General features: G+C 39.7%; 1 protein-coding gene across 2 annotated transcripts; it reads right to left on the reverse strand.

Moving 5' to 3' along the window:
• Window positions 1-750: 750 nt before the first annotated feature.
• Window positions 751-16,796, reverse strand: ube4b (ubiquitination factor E4B, UFD2 homolog (S. cerevisiae)). 2 transcript variants are annotated; one of them, XM_026367925.1, is made up of 29 exons: window positions 16,483-16,796; window positions 15,180-15,399; window positions 13,882-14,017; window positions 13,390-13,477; window positions 12,887-13,031; window positions 12,509-12,734; window positions 11,847-12,323; window positions 11,043-11,147; window positions 10,147-10,288; window positions 9,778-9,878; window positions 9,466-9,580; window positions 9,033-9,116; window positions 8,594-8,650; window positions 7,852-7,968; window positions 7,637-7,735; window positions 7,426-7,539; window positions 6,911-7,109; window positions 6,266-6,404; window positions 6,079-6,178; window positions 5,747-5,874; window positions 5,461-5,559; window positions 4,938-5,173; window positions 4,654-4,780; window positions 4,410-4,554; window positions 4,131-4,265; window positions 3,765-3,956; window positions 3,198-3,372; window positions 2,063-2,209; window positions 751-1,880 (listed from the first exon to the last, which is right to left on the reverse strand). In XM_026367925.1, the coding sequence occupies exons 1-29, from the start codon at window positions 16,504-16,506 to the stop codon at window positions 1,816-1,818; spliced, it is 4,137 nt and encodes a 1,378-aa protein (XP_026223710.1). In that variant the 5' UTR covers window positions 16,507-16,796; the 3' UTR covers window positions 751-1,815. The 2 variants fall into 2 exon arrangements, with proteins under 2 accessions (XP_026223710.1, XP_026223711.1); XM_026367926.1 differs by lacking the exons at window positions 11,043-11,147; window positions 11,847-12,323 and having other exon boundaries at window positions 1,740-1,880.
• Between the last annotated feature and the right edge of the window lie 45 nt (window positions 16,797-16,841).

Genomic DNA, 16,841 nt, shown 5'->3' on the forward strand with positions numbered 1-16,841 from the left:
TTTCTACCCACCGCTCCCCGCACCACAGTCACCGCAACACCCAGAGCCACCGCAAAGAGCGCCGTCTAACGAGGGATGAGGCATTTCATCTAGTGTACATCTCAAAAACTTCACCAGGTCCCTAACCAGATCATGTGCAATATATAAGAGTATACCCGAGGCGCAGATGTGATATATATAGAAATTAATTACTTGATCAGAAGTTATATTTATGTTTAGGTGTTGTGTGCAATTCACTTATTTAGATAATAATGTTTTGTTAAATTGTTTAAAACAAATGTGCACACCTTCAACCGTGACTAAGGGGCCATGCTTGCTTTGCAAGATGAATTGTTCCATTTTACCCTTATACACTGTTTACCACTTGCCAACAATACTGGGACAGTTGCCACGTTTAATCCATTAGTTTATAACTATTATAGTGGAACAATGACTAAGCTTATGCATGTGGGAAACCACATTTCCAAAAAACAGATTTTTCCAGAATCTGGTAAAAACAAATCAAGCATCTCGTAAATGTTTGAGTGATGCAATTTCATAGTTTTGTTATTAAAAGTAGTAGGTAACCAACCACCTTGCTCAATGTTTACCATGTTTACATGTAGAAATATAGGAGAGATACGTTTTAGACCTTGTATATGTGTCTTGTAACATTTAGCTAAAACAAAGTTATCTTTGGCCAAATAGGAGTAAACAAATCATTAATGCATTGGTAAGTGAAAAAGAAAAATCCAGTGACAAATTGCAAAATAATGTGCATCATCATTTATTTCAGTTCAAAATCCTAGCTTCCAAAACAGGTGTGGTTAAAGGAACTTATTTCCTGTACAGTTAAGGTCAGCAAGGTCAAGTTAGGTACAGTGCCGTTTGAAAGAGACCATCTCGAGGTGAGATGTCAGTGGTTCTGAAGAACAGACTTAATGGTGTGCTTCTAAGATGGCGTTTCTGGTGGTCGTGCTACATTCTCTCATGTTCCTTTCACTTTGCCTGAAGAGGGTTATTTGTCCATGAGGCGCTTAGGAGGATCTGGAATTGAGGCCATGCACACACAGAAAGTAATTTTAGTCTATCGAAGTCAGCAGGGAAAAAATTACTAATAAGGAACTGAACATACTGTATTTTGGTAAACCGCTGCTTATCTTCCTACTGTACTCAAAAAGAATTTAACATTTCGGATTAGTTGAAGCTACATCCTTAATGGTTATTCCCAGAACTGACTTTTGTTTACAAGCACAAACTGTGCAGGTGTGAACTCTGGGACATCAGCATACATTACATGGACTCAAGTTTATCATTGTCACAGTCTTGATACTCAGTTTTATCAGAACCTACCCAGATTCCCCCAAAAGCCCCCCTCCCCTCTTCCTCTAATAATTATTAGTCTTTAACAAAGCCAAAATACTTAGTATTACAAAACAATATGAGAACCGTAAAGGAAAATAATTAATCAAGTGACTGTATGAACCCTGCTGGTAAACCTGCTGTTTGTGGAAAACCTATTCTTGCAGCATTATAATGAATTAACTAACTCTTGTTAAATATATGTATATATATATGTATATATATACACACAAACACATGAGAAAAAAAAAACTTAAAAGTTTTAACTTTATTATGTTTTGTTTTTAGAACCATGATAATGGTTTGAGACAAAAAGGGTAAATGCGAATAAAAATCAAATCATGTCTGCTTTTTCTTCCACTCAAAATGTTTTTTTGTTTTTTTTGTCATTGGTAGTAGTGACACTGAATTCAGGCGATTTGGACAGATCCCTTAACAATGGTTAGCAGGTCAGATGTTGGTGACATGTCATCCTTAGACAAGCCGTCCACCCTGTTTTTCTCTCATCCAGGCATTGATCCTCTCCTTCAGTTCTGGGACTGTAGAATTAAAACAGACAGTCAAGAACACAACTGAGATGTAAAATCTAACAGGCTTTAATTCAATTCTATAAATTGGTTTACCAGGATCAAATTTCTTCAACCTAAAAATGACAATTGCTACTTCAAACAGGACAACTTTACATGTAATCACAGGTGAAAAGGCATCAAGGGGGAGTTACCTGACTCCAGCATGCTCTCTGTGAGTGGCTGTCTGTTGAAGGGATCAGTCGGGGAGTTGAGCAGGTGGCGCAGGATGATTGATCGGTCCATGATGTTCCCCGAAGGCAGCATCACAGGATCAGTCATCAGCGTGTCCATCAGAGGGTCTGTTATAACAGTCATACATTTTACAGACGGTCAAGATCCAGCACCTCTCTTTCATTAAAGTCGAAGATATAGTCATCAAATCTCTAATTTCACTTTCTTTTATTTAAACCAAACAAAATACTTAGTAAGCTTCTCTTTGAGTATGGAGAGGGATTAGAATTCCAGTGTTGTGCATACACCTGAGCAGAGATTTGTTTCCCTTCTCTTCTTAACTTTTGGTAAATTAAGAGTTAATCAATAATTAAAAAAATAATTTATTTTTTGTGAGAGAAATAAAACTAAATTCAATCACATGTAGGGAATGTCTTCATTGACCACACAACAGCACGAGCCAGCCAAATGTCCCTTTCCAGATCCTGAAAATATATATTTTTTTATGTCAGACATAAATTGGTGTACTTACCAAAACACCATTAAAGAAAATATCCAATAAAAACTCAGTAAGAGCAATCAATAAATTTGGCCCTATACTGAAATGTCACAAAGTTGCTACAGCAGGGCTTCTGAGTTACAAAAATAAAACCCGGCATGGGAAATTTTAACCACATAGAAAGCCGATACTTTAGTCTCCTGTATGGCACACTCCCATCAACTGTGGTGTGTTAGCTGGCATAACTGGGAATCAAAGGAGGTATGTGGGCCACGTTCCCTTACTAGATTATATTAAGTCTGTGGTTATAGGATAGCCCTGCTCTAAGCTGTCTATGTGACCTCTATGAGCTGCAAAATCCCTGCAAATGTCTGGAATTCAACAACAGAGGCTGCTGAAGATCTTGTCTGTCTGCACTGACTGAGCTGAGGTCACACCAGATTTCTAAGCAAGTGCCTAGGGTCAAAGACTTGCTGGATGTGGTTTGGGGTAAACATAAAAAAACTTTTACAAAAGATTTCACCCACTGTTGTTGATGTTCTGTATGATCGTGCAATAACAAATTCTTTTTGCTGATGCCGTTTATACACACTGTGGACTAATGTGTTCACACACACCTTTGAACTCATCAGGTGCGTCACTATAGTCCATTTCAGACTGCGAGTTCTTGGCGACTATTTCTTCCACCTTCTCTGATAGCAGCTTGAATTTTTCAATGGCGATAGAGGACTTGATACCAGCCTTCCTCATCTTTGAGATCACTTCTTCAAAGAGCTCACGGCTGTACGACCTCTGCAGAGAAACAGAAAATCTGTTAGATCTGTAAATCTGCACAAAGGGAGAGCCACTGTCATCATATTCCAGAAAAATAGTTATGCAAGTAATTTCATAGGTTGTGACAATGTGAGGCAACAAGCTGCCACTAGGTTCTTTAGTTTATATGTTCTATAGTAAAGTACTCCCAACAAATTAGGAAATTAATTAACATGACATTGGAATTGTACCATTTAAATTTAAATTCCCCATTACCAAAGCACACACTGGCAACCACATATCTTACTTACATAACAAATTTCCCATGTATTTTTTATCATTAGAGTGACGATGCACTTTGCACACTAAGTTGAGCTTAATCTTTGTGTGAAAATACTACATTTGAGATTAAGTGTAAACTCAGTGCCAACCTGATCATCTGCAATTGCTTTAGCAAAGCGAGGACAGTCCAGCTGCAGGTAGATGTCTGTCAGCTGGTCTAAGAGCTTCTTAGGCTCAAACCCATATTTCTCTGGATTCTCCACCTTCAGGTCCCGACACTTGGGCCCACAGAGCTGCTGGAGATTGAAGTTCAGCATGGCAGCTAAACGTGGTCCCAGTTCCTGTGTGAAGAAGGTGCCACTGTTTAGAAACTGTCAAATCCAGGTAAACAATGTTGCCCGTACATTAACTGTTATTGTATAGTACAACTGAGAATACACCTCCCCTCCGAGTGCCCAGAAAACAGTAGGTGGTCATTTAAAAAAAAACAACCCAGTGAGGGCAGCAACACTCACAGGCCTGAGGAAAGGCTTCTGGACCTGCTTGGTGAGGATGTGGAACATTTCAACTGTCTCTGTGGCCAGGGCCAGATATGAGCGAGACACCCTTTCATCCTGAGTGAGCTGGGACTGGCGGTTCTGTTGCTGCTCCTGAAAATTAGCAGAAAATACACATAAACATTCTTCTGCCAAGTCTCATGTTTCAGAATGATTAGGAGTGAGGTGATAACATGCAGCTAAACAATGAACATAAGTGATGAGTAAATAAAAGTCCTGGTGAGCCTACACACTAACCCGTGGCAGCTGATCCCACTGCTCCTTATTCTTCATCTCTTCTTGAACTTCATGAATACGCTTCAGGGATTCAAGGCTCTCATCTAACAAGAAGGTGGTGTCATTAATCAGCATGTTGATGTAGCGCACAAACTGCTTGCCAGAGCTAGAAGGACAGAATAAAATAGGACGGGTTAGAACTGATTCACTTAGCCATTCTGTGAGTTATTTTTCAAATTTCAAATTTAGCAAAATGCAAACTCACTTGAACTCCTCCATGAAGGTGCCATGGTGGGCAATGTTCTGCCAGAGGCTCTTGAAGATGGTGCTGATATGGTACCGTATAGTGAATTTATCATAGAACTCACTGGTGGCACCGGTATGCTCAACATCTGACCAGAGGAGATAAATGTTCAGTGAAAAATTAAAGTAGACTATCAATCAATCATCAAGGGGAAGAAATTACTCTTTTTTAATGCAGATAAGAATCTACACTTTATCCCACTGAGTAGAACCACAGCTTAATACTACAGTATACATGGTACTCACCAGTGTAGAACTTCATGAGGGCAGGGACCAGATGTTTGATGGACAATGGATGGTTTTCCATCATTTCGGAGAATCGCTGAGTACGAGGCTGTACAGCAGGGTTTGTGACAAACAGCACCTCCACTAACTTGGCGATAAGGTAGGGGTTCCTGATGTAGTTCTGGCTGCAGATGACCACCACCAAGAAGGTGACAATGTCCTGGACACACGGCTCATATAAAACCTGGGGAGAATACCTGGAAGAATAGACGAGGACGGCGTAGAGGAATGAATAAAACAAGCACCACTGAAAATAGTTCTAAATCATTATTGACTCTAGCTTCCGTATGAAACCTGGCACTGATTTCTAGCAAAGAATATCACATACTGTGTATTATTTATACACAGTATGTGATATTCTATGCTATGTATTACAGTATTCTACAGATTTTTAATACCCAAATTTTTTAAACACATTTAACAGTATGGGCATTTCATTATTCATCAAGACAATGTTAAACAAAGCAATAAACTATTGACTTACTGGACAACAAAAAGCAGAAACTCAGCCACATCTTCAATGTAGAACTCAGGTAGAGCAGCAAAGCTTTTGGGAATATCGGGGTTCAGTGGCAGGTTAATGCTGCGCAAGAGATAAAAAGAAAATATGGCACTTAGATTCTGACAATCAACTCTGAAATGATTGTATAACAGACAGCAAAGATTTTTAAAATCCTGTGTATGCTTCAACATCTGTTCCTTTTACAGTACATAATATGTATATATCACGACAAAGACTAGCACAGCCTGTCAGTGGCAGGGCCACTCACTTGGGGTAGGCAGGGTCTACCATGCGAAGAATGAGCTGAATGACTGTGCTGTAGAACTGCAGACATCTGCGGAGCAGATTCTCATCCAGAAGGCCCACGTCAGCACAGGCTTTGGCTCTCACGAGTTTCTGACAGGACAAAGTCAAACATGATGAGGATCATAACTCTGTAAATATGCTCTGTTGTAGAATTCATCTCATGTTTCAGTGTTGAAAAACAGATGTGTACAGTGAACTAAGAGACGAGTATTTGCATCTCTGTACCTTTAAATCGGTATTTAATCGGTTCATAAAAGAAATACACTTGCACTTCTACAAGCATGTTAAACCGACCTTCAGCTGGGTTTTGCATCGCTTGAGCATCTCTCTGTGCCGACTGGCCAGGGGAGAATCTTTCCATTGGCTTTCACTGTTTTTCAGTTCCTCCACAGTTCTAACAGGGCAAACACAGCAATATTAAAACACACAAACCCATGCTTTGAACACATGGGTGCGTATGGGTACGGGTACGGGTGTGTACCTGTTCAGTTCACGAATGGCTCGCAATCGGCGGATGTAGCGTCTGCAGCCGGGCAGGATTGACAAATGGTGGGTATGCAGCGTCAAGAAGAAACACTCTGTGGGAAACTTGGGCTCTGAAAACTTGTTAGGGTCTTCATCTGTGAACAAAGAAAATGCATTATTTCCACTAAAGGAAACACATAACATAAGTCAGATTCAGTCTGTCAGTATCTTCTGCCAATCAGCCTTACTGCCTATACAAATGTAGTCGAGTATCATTTTACATTGTGACTGTGCACGAACTGTTTTTAAGATTATTTCAATGGAAGTATATAACTTGAACTTTATACAGTATAGCTTGTTTAATAGATGACTCCAAATAGAGCAGAGTCTATACATATATATGTATACAGCAACAGTAACCCCAGGATGATTAATCTGAGATTACTTTGATCAATTCTCAGGGGAAAAAATGTATCTTAAATCTGCAGATTGGTGAATTACCGATAAATATGCAAAATGCCAATTAAGAATACTCAAAAAGGCTGAAGTTTTTCCACATTAAGTAAAAATAAAACATTTTTAATTTGAGTTTAAATTAAAAACAAAACAGTATAGTTCTCACAATCATGCAAGTCATGTGCTCCAACTCATGTCAACTTACGCAGTTCACTCAGCCAGTTCTTGAGCTCTTCCATAGTGGCTTTTAGACGCGTCTCCTCTAGGCTGACAACAAGCCGACAGCGTGGGTGGAAAATATAATAAGGGTCCACTGTCTCCAGCTTGATCTTCATGCTTAGCTGTTGCAGCACCCATAAGAAGTTAAGCATGAAGCCGTCTGTCGACACCAGCTTGTCATCAGTCTGTGAGATGGAAAAAATGTATGTTCAAAAGCTGGACATTGAGATAAATCACAAAAGCAAGATAACATCAAGAGTTTTTTTTTGTAAAGAAAGACAAAAAAACATGTAAGAGTTATTCAAATATTATACATTATTATTATATTATATACTATTTTCATAGTACAGAGATATATACTACGAAAACCTTTCAGGAAAAACTACAGGTTTTGCAAAACACACAGCCTCTGCTGTTGAACAACTCTTTTTCTTATTGTGTAAAGTCTGGTAACCACAGTGCTAATCAATATTTTATTGAAGACTGACTTTGGTGACTCACCTGCATCTGAGCTTTTTTTACATTGTAGTTTACTAAAGCTGCCATGTAATTAAGAGCCAGCTCGCGTGTTTCTCCATTGAGTAGGATATTATGGAGAACTTTGAACAGGTCACCCTGAGAAAGATCACACACACCATTTTAGCACATTAGTCTACAACAACCCAATGGACAGGAAAACTGTTAAATAAATCATTAAGAAAAGGAGACCCACCCTTGCTGACTCTAGGTAGTGCTGCAATGATTGGCTGACAACACGTGTGTTCTCCATGGTGATGGCTGGGCCAGAGAAATACTTGTCTCCTACTTTGGTCTTAAGGAGAAGATAAACACACTATAACTTAATTGCACAAAAACAGATTGCCTTGTTTTGTTTTGTAGTGTAATTACAGTATGTCTGTTAATCACTTAATGGAAAAGACAACTCACGTCATCCTCAGCAAACACAGAAAGGCTGAAGAAGGCTCCCAAGTAGGATAATCTCTGAATCTCTCTGCCACAACCAGGGCTCAGAGGTTTGGGACACCACAGAGGCAGTGATGTTACCTGCACAGAGGAGCCATGACAGAGGCGTATTGCATTCAGACCCTGGTTTCTGAGTTGTCAAACATAAATATTTCACTAATTTCAATGTCTAGTGGTGCTAGTAATCATCCCATCAAGTCAATGAACCCAAAGAATGTATTTCTACCTGCTTGCTCAATTTAAGTCACAAAGAGAAGCTAAATGTCTAAATGCAACTTGAAAAAAAAGGGAAGTATTTAACAAATTAACCCATTAGCATAGATCTAATATGCAACTACGTAATCTTATAAACTTAATATTTAGTATCAATCATTTGATTTGAAAGATTATGTTACTAAATGTAAGCAAGTCCTTTTCTATGTGAAGGGGAGTTTTATTGTTTTTTTATTGTGCACCAGGAATATTCTTAATGTCAACAATACAAGAGAGCACATTCTCCTGTACTGAGATCATGTGGTCATGCTGGTATGAGGAATGTATAAACAAAGACAATAACCAGACAGGCATGTAAAAATCAAACCTCTCATGAAAATACATGACTGAAAAACGTTCAGTAATACATTTGATAAACATATTGCTTAAACAAGTTGAGACATGAGGAAATAATCATGAACACCATAATGTAGCTTTGTCTGTTTATACTCACCAAGGTGCAGACTGGATGAGTCTTTCCAAACTTGATTTCACAAAGCTCAGCTAATGCCTGTAAAAACAAAAACACAAGTGATGCAAATCTTCAATGGATATTTTCTTCAAACTGACAGTTTATTTGCACATAAATAAAGTAAGAAATGTAAAGAATCTCAAGATAAGACTGTAAAAGTAGCAAGAAAATGATCTTAATGCTAATGTAAGGGAAATGTCACGACAATGGCAACACCGTTATTCTTTATTTATGCTTTTTTGCACATTGACAGTACATACACTCCACACCTGGAGTTGTCCATCTACTGAAGAGCAAGTTGTCTGACAAGCTGCCAGAATTTCATTAAGCCCTGCTGTGCATACCCTGTAATCTTAACCACATTAACTTATCTCATCCCTGGTACTCCGTATAGGTCACACAAAAACCAACAACGCCTTACCATGAGAGGAAATTTAAAGTTGTCACTGTCAAAAGAACATTCTTTCACTGCAAGAGCCAGTCCATGGAGGATGGGAATGAAGATCTGAAAGTAAAGATAGAGGATGCAATAGTAAAAAGCATTTCAGTCATGCATTGGTGCCATGTAAACTTTTGAAATTACATTCACAGCAAAATGTTAACGTTTGCCTGAAACATTCAAATTTCTTTATTACAGTGAAGTAATTCAGTGAGCGACCACTGTAAACAGTGGTTTACTCGTTTTCTTTTTAATAAAAATATATTTTTTAAATCAGAATAAATGTCAGTACAGTTTAGTTAATTCATTATGGAACATAAAATGTTTGAAAAGTTTTCACTATGACTATACTATAATAGGCGTCATCTTACACAAGTGACATTATCATGTTTCGATGGATAGACGTGCTTCCCACCTGTCTGAATGCTTCTTCCTCCTGGTGGGTAATGCGCACCAACTCCTGAATGAAGCCGAATGGAAGGTTCCGACACAGCATATAAGGAACCAGCAGAGACTGCTGCAGAGGCCTTCTACATGTAGAAAACAGACAGAAAACCACTGTGGTGAAAGCAGATAAATAAATGACATGTTTGGAAGCTAGGTGAAAGAATAGTTGCTATGGAAACTCAGAAAGGAAAAAGAACAGTAGGTACACAAACACAATGGGAGATAGTGACAGACAGAAAATAGCCCACAGATTGTCACAGTGTCCTGCTGGCTTGCTTACCGAGGCTGGGTCAAGGTGCCTTGCAGAACTAGGGCAACATGGGAAATACACTGAGAGCGAATGTTGCTGAGAAGCTGGCTGACATTTGGTTGGCTACACATCTGAGAGAGAAACAGAAAAGAGGTGTGATAAAATGTATGCTGTCAATTTCAGAGAATCTCTCTCAAGACTGTTGAATCACAGTGGGATGGTCCAACTAGAAGGATTATCAGGACACAAATGATGTGATGAGATTAAGCTTGATTAAATATCTGCATAGGTTTTCTTCTCCAATAAAAGGAAAATAAAACTGTCTTTACTGTAAATCAGCTAAATAAAACCCTGGTTTTACTTATTTACTACTCATTTATTTTACAGACAACCAGCTACCTTGGGAGCTTTCCTCTCCTCCATGCCAACACTGTCAAAACGCTCAATGAGGTAGTTCAGCATCTCTGTCTCTTTGCATGCTTCAATGGTGAAGCGGTCGCTAGCTGAATCACTGGACATTCCCCCTCCGCATGCACCAAGACTGTAAACAGAAGGGTAAACACAAAAACAAGGATGGAGAGTGTCTCATTATACTGTATGGGAGAACACAACACAGTACCTTTAGCATTACACATTTTAAGTAATTAATGGTTAACAAGCTCAAACCCATTTTCAAGGGTCCTGAAAGAAACAAACTATAAGGCATTAGTGACAGCACTGCAGCGTCTCAGTACCAGGCATATGAAAGAAAAAAGTTAACAATATTAAATATTCAGCTGCTGTTTGCAGCAAGACTTTGGAGCCAATATTAGGATTCAGCTTGCCACATTTAACTGATAAATGTGGTGACGCAAATCTAAATTGCCGTTAGTTGTCAGCTGCAAAAGGCAAAACCTATATGTGAGTTGCTTCAAAGCAAAACAACATTGAAGAGGTAAACAATGCTCCACCCATACACTGTACTAAGGGGCAGTACAAATACCCATAGAGGAAATAAACTCTTTCCCCATTATTTCTCTCATACATAAAATACATAAACATACACAGTTTAGATCGACTAGCTGTTGCATGGCAGTCTCAGCAGTTCAGACTGTACATAATACTATGACATAAACAACCAAAAGTTACAGTTGGCCTTTTATAGCTCTGATTACCAGTGAAAGCACTTCAGTTTCTTTCACCACTGCACACTGGTGTTTGTGCAGTTAGTCTCCTTGTCCCACTGACACATGCACTGGGCCTCATCACTGAGCAAAAGCTCACACACAGTTAACACACACTGTGCAGCAGTGTACCTGGACCCAAACTGAACCCGAGCAAAATCCTCATCCTCCTCAGATTCTTCATCGCTGCTATCCTGAGACATATCAGAGAGGGCAAAGAACAGCAACGACAAGGGGCTAACATGGCGAGGAAAGGAAAGGAGGAGCAAGAGAAAGATTGGAAGAAAAGGGGATGTCACGCATGAGTGAGGGGAAGGAGACAGAGGAGAAGTGAAAACAAATGTGGGAAAAAAAAAATCACAAGAAAAGAAGACAGAAGAAGGAAACACTAGGAAAGGACTGCTGGAGGGCTGTATGCTTGCTTGAAGACAATTACTAGTACTGTTTAATATTCATTAATGCCATTCTGTCTGCTGATTTTATACGTCGTCACATTTTTTTTTAACCGATAACTGAGCCAAATGTCATAATCATTCACAAAACCAGAATCGCCCAAGCCAATGCAAAGACGCATAAGAAGCCTCTTTCCTGCTTGAATTTCTTTTTTACAGTAATATTGGCTCTATACATGTCGGTTTAACTATATCTTTTATTAGTTATTATCTGTTAGATCTTTGATAAAGGTATGTTAGCAACAAGCAGCCTTAATACTAAAAAAACAAAACAGGAAGTGGTTAATTGCCTGAACGTCCTATATTTTTGGTTAAATCTCAGGTAATTGAAAACTGATTAAATTTATATGTATTAAACTGTGACATAGACACGATGAGAGGAATCTAGTTACAAAACACATCCAACATCAAATCTGGTGTTTCACACAGTTCAGTTTTTTAGTATATTTAGCTTGCCTGTGCATGCAAATGGAGGATATGATACCTAGATGGTGGGATCCTGGCACCAAGGGCGGTCTGTTGGGTATTTGATCTGGGAGAGGGTACAATACTAGGGGGTGTTGAAGAAGGCTGGTTATGAGCCCTGTGTGAGCTCAAAGAGCGGGGCTGGGGGCTGGGTGGGGGCACACAAACTGGGGTGTTGGGGGGAACAGAGAGACCTGCAGGACTTGGAGAAGACCCAAGGAAACTGAGTCCTCTGTGACCTGGACTAGTTGGAGAAGGAGCCCCCCAGGAAGAGGTGACAGAGTAAGGCCGATAGCGTTGGGAAATGGGCACGGGGGCAGAGGGAGTGTTCAGCGAGTGTCGTGGAGTAGCAGCAGCAGGTGGACTAGGGGGAACAATAAATTGTGGGGTAGAAGGTGTAGAAGGTTCAGAGGGTCTAGAAGGATTGGGGAGAGATGAAGAAGACCTCATGGTTGCAGCCGAAGACATCGGGTGAGGAATACTACATCCATACAGACTGTGGACAACATTGTTGAAGTAATCATTGGCAAAAAATTATTGAACAGTAATGCACTGAAGTGAGGAAGGGTTAAGAAAAGCTAAATCACCTTGATATTAGATGCATATCAATAAAGGGAACATCACAGCTTGATGTGTTTCTGGGGGTTCTCATAGATCATAATACTGGAGTGAGGTACTTGCCTGGACAGAGAGCTGGGTCCAAAGGACCCTGCATTGAGGCCCATGGGGCTGCCACCTTGGCTGGAGGGCTGCACCAGTGTCAGACGATGATCGGGAGATTTGGCTGCTGCAATTGGCTGAGAGGTTGCGGTCAAGCTGGCGAAGGGGTTGTGGACACGTGACTGGGTGGACATCATTAAGACTTCCATCAGGATCTGGCCAATCAGGTCTTTAAAGTCAGAGTATACTAGAGGAGAAATAACAATTTATTAAATGCAATAACCTGGCAGTTTTGAATAGAACTATGTCTTTTTACAGAGAAATCATTCAACTCTCATTCAATTCAATTCATCCAACTTGTTATAATTACTGAGATAAAGATGCTTTTGGATTACATACCATTTTTATGGTTCTGCTGGAACTCTGCAGCCAGTGAAGGGAGAAAGATGACATCTCTATCCTGCTCCTTCCACGATACGCGGAGGATCTTACAAATGAGCTGCAGAGCCTGTTCTTCAGAGACATCTGAGTTCGTAGAGAGTTCCTGAGTTGGGTAAAGAGAAGCAACAGTGAAGATTCGACAAAAATCTGTCATTTGCAGAGTAAATGCCAACTAGACTAGCATTACTTTGACTTTTGCAACACTCATTCTCACTTGATTGGTCCAGTATATCAAGAGAAGTCTATGTATCAATGAAGTGAAATAAATGAAAATGAAACTCAGAATAGCGTCTATGGAAAGTCCCCAATTACTTTCCTATAAATACCAGAATAGTTTTTTTATATTTACTTTGTTTAAAGATTTCCTTGATCTGACAGTGAGCACGATCAGAGTCAAGTAGGCCAAGTCATCAAACATAAAACGCACTCCCTTTCAGTTAATGTTCTCTACTGCCATTTACCTTATCAGTCAGGTTCCTCTTCTCCCTGCGATCACTATCCTCCACCTCCATGTTCTCTATCCCTGAGTCCACATCCACCTGGGACATGCTGGAATAACAGAGGTGCAGTGCTTAATACGCAAGTCTCAAAGGTCCATTTGAAATGTCACCATTGTCTTATCTCATTTACAATAAAATTATTTATCAGATCTTGTAAGAGAAAAGCATGTGGCCTCTCTATGAAATAACAATACTATAACAGACATGTTCATTTCATTCAAAAGAAACATCTGAATACTGTTACACTTATTTCTTATGTAAAATTATGTACATTTCAGTATTATGGTCACCACTAAAATGTAATGTAACCAAATAGTTCAGGCTGAACCATTGAACTCTGTGAAGAAGAAAACAATGCATTTTAGCCTACAGGAGAAAACTATTTGATAAAATTAAAGACTTGAGGTTAAGTATCATCTAAAAATTGTAAAAAGTCTGTGAAGTGTGCAGTACCTCTTTTCACAGGAGGCAGTGTCAATGTCCATGCTCTGTGATCGGGACAAACTCTGGGACTGAGTTTCAAGGCTGTTGGAGGGAGAGCTGGAGAGGGAGCTCACACCCTCGCTGCTCTGACTACCATACGCTACCCCTGAAAAGCAAAACACAACTAAGCAAATTCTATTTCTGAAGTTTGTGATTTTACTCTCATGTCTTTCATAGTTTTAGTTTTATATTTTTGTCCTGCTGTGATGGCTTTGATTTCCTTTTCCATCCATCATCTTAATCACTCCTCCTGTTAAGGACCGTGGGGGTGCTTCTGCCAATCCCGACTTGTAGAAGAAGGTAACTGTGAGGCGACAGTGCTAACAACTACACCACAATACCACCACTTATATAGCTATACATGGTTATAGTATACATTAGTTGTGAGGATTTTTATTAAAACAAATCCTTAATTTGATGACCACTACAAAGATTAGACATTATTGAAATTTAAGCTTTACATTTTAAGTCAGGACAAAACCACTGTTTGGCCACACCAAGTCAGCAAAGACTGCTCTTTTAAAGATCAACAGTGTGTATCATACCATTGTAAACCATGATTGTTGCAAACACAGAGAGGGAAAGCTTATTAACTCCCAGGATGTTGCTGTGGATGAAGGGCTGTAACTAACAATTCTTTCCAGGATGCACAACAATCATATCATTACCAACTGTTAAGTTAAATAAACACTGTAACATGGTGGTATCAATGAGGATGTTCCAAACAAATACATGAACATGCCACATCTATGCATACCAACAAACAATACCAGGAAATTTTCACTGCATCCATACAAGGGTCATCAGTGTATTTTCTAGAGAGCAGTGCACGGGTGAATACATCAATGCTCATTCTGAACATCACTGCCTATGCTTGTCAAACAGGGATACTGATAACAAGAGGCTCCTGCTGCCATTCGGTATACATCACTGGTTCTTGCTGTCCAAATAGCAACATCTGAAATATAAATGTCCCTTCCAGCGTCATGCGTAAACTCACATCTCCCAAACCTCCGAGACAATGTGTTGCAGGACAATTTGTGTAGGACCATAGAGTTTTACTATAGGTCATAAAAAAGATTAACAACTATAACTTTATAACGGTAACAACTAGAGAGCTGCCTGGATCTGATGTCATGTTTTCAAGAAATCACCAAAGCATTTATAAGTTATAGTTAAAAAAAAAATGAACACACACACAAACACACACGCACGCACACACACACACACACACACACACACTTTTAAAGATTTTATTCAGTTCTTACCAGAGGTGCCCATAGGGGATGTGGCAGGAGTACTACTGTGGACACTGAGCCCCAGTGATTGAGAGGCAGCTGGTGGAAGGGGCTGGGGTGCCGCACCTGAGGGTCCAGGGAGGGGTCCAGGTGGAGTCTCTCTCTGTGGGGATGTTAGGGGTGTGCTGAGAGGGGTGCTCGGCTGTGACGTCTGTCCCCCTGCCAATCGTGCCAGTCGCCTTCTGCGTATCTTAAATGAGTATACAAGAAGACTTAGATGTTCATTCAAAGTACTTTTGTTAAACCCTGTGTAATCTGACTCACTATTCAAATGTTTTTGTTATAGATTTGCCATAATATTTCTTTCTGGGAGAATGGCTGGCCCAATTAGCTTTAAACAAATTAAGAAATACAAAGTAGTGCGACAATTTTAATTGTTTGTTAGCTGGTGATTGGTGTTTATCACATTTGAGTAAAAAAAAAAAAAAAAGAGACCATATCGAAGAAACATAACATAACCTACATAGCCAACTAATCTTCACAACTCAACCGAAAAGCCAAACAATTAACGTTACAGTAAATCAACCGCACACTCGGCTGTGAGTTGATAGAATAGCTAAATACGGACACAAAGCACCAATGAAAGACTATTTAATAAAATCTCGCGTATGGTTGAAGGGGAACAGTACAGTGTCCACACAGTCGGCCGACAGATGATTGCACAATGGTGGCCCGATGTGTTTTTTATGCTGAGTCGTCTCGCAGGCTAATTTTTGGTCGTTAGCAAAACAACGTTAGCAACTGTCAGCTAGCTTAACTACCTACAAACACCATAGAGCAGGCAGCGTGTAACACTGCGTGTCACAATATAACGGGAATAAAACATTTGCCTGGTGAAAATAATTTGTATGCATTTAAAAGAATTTAGTTGATGTTTGTGAAAACAATGTCCTCCAAGGTCCAGCTTATGCACAGCCTGTAGAATTACGTTAGCTTGATAGCAATGAGCTCCGGCTAAACAGAATTAGCTTAGTGGCAACGGTGACAAACATCCAACTTCTACTGCGTGTATTTAAGAAACTCTTGTAAAGGCACGTTTTGTTGGTTGCGTTTGTGTATAATGGTGGTGAACTAACGTTAAATGTGGGATTGTGTCGCGGATGCATCTCTTTAATTTAGACTATGCTAGTCTGCTAGCTAGCATTGGCAAGTCTGCTAGTAAGAAGACAATTTGACATTAAGTACAGCGAATTTATATACTTAAACCCGAGTTTTACCAGTGGTAAAATATGCCCGTTTTATTTCTAGATACTAATTATTAGCGTCATCTTACCTCGTCTGCGCTCAACTCCTCCATCGCAGCCAACTAAGCTAGTTATTTCACTTTGAATCGCTTTAATATGTGCCAGCCAGAGCCAGCTAGCTAGCCTGTTTTAGAACTAAATATGCATAGTCTAACTCGTTCAACAAATACGTGTCAGCCTTGATTGTCTTCAAGATAAAAACTAGGACACCGATATAGTGAGAGTGGAAAATACACCCCCTCCAACAACTCTGTCGTTCGCTAGTTTTCTACCAAGAATGAAACAAAAAGAAAAGTAGCTAGCTATTATACGTCAAAATACAACGGCGGCCATTTTGGTTCTACATGATGTCACGTGACTGAAGAGGCTACAGGAGGAGGTGCGTACC

The sequence above is a fragment of the Anabas testudineus genome, chromosome 7 (assembly GCF_900324465.2).
Source record: "Anabas testudineus chromosome 7, fAnaTes1.2, whole genome shotgun sequence".
Lineage (NCBI taxonomy): Eukaryota > Metazoa > Chordata > Actinopteri > Anabantiformes > Anabantidae > Anabas > Anabas testudineus.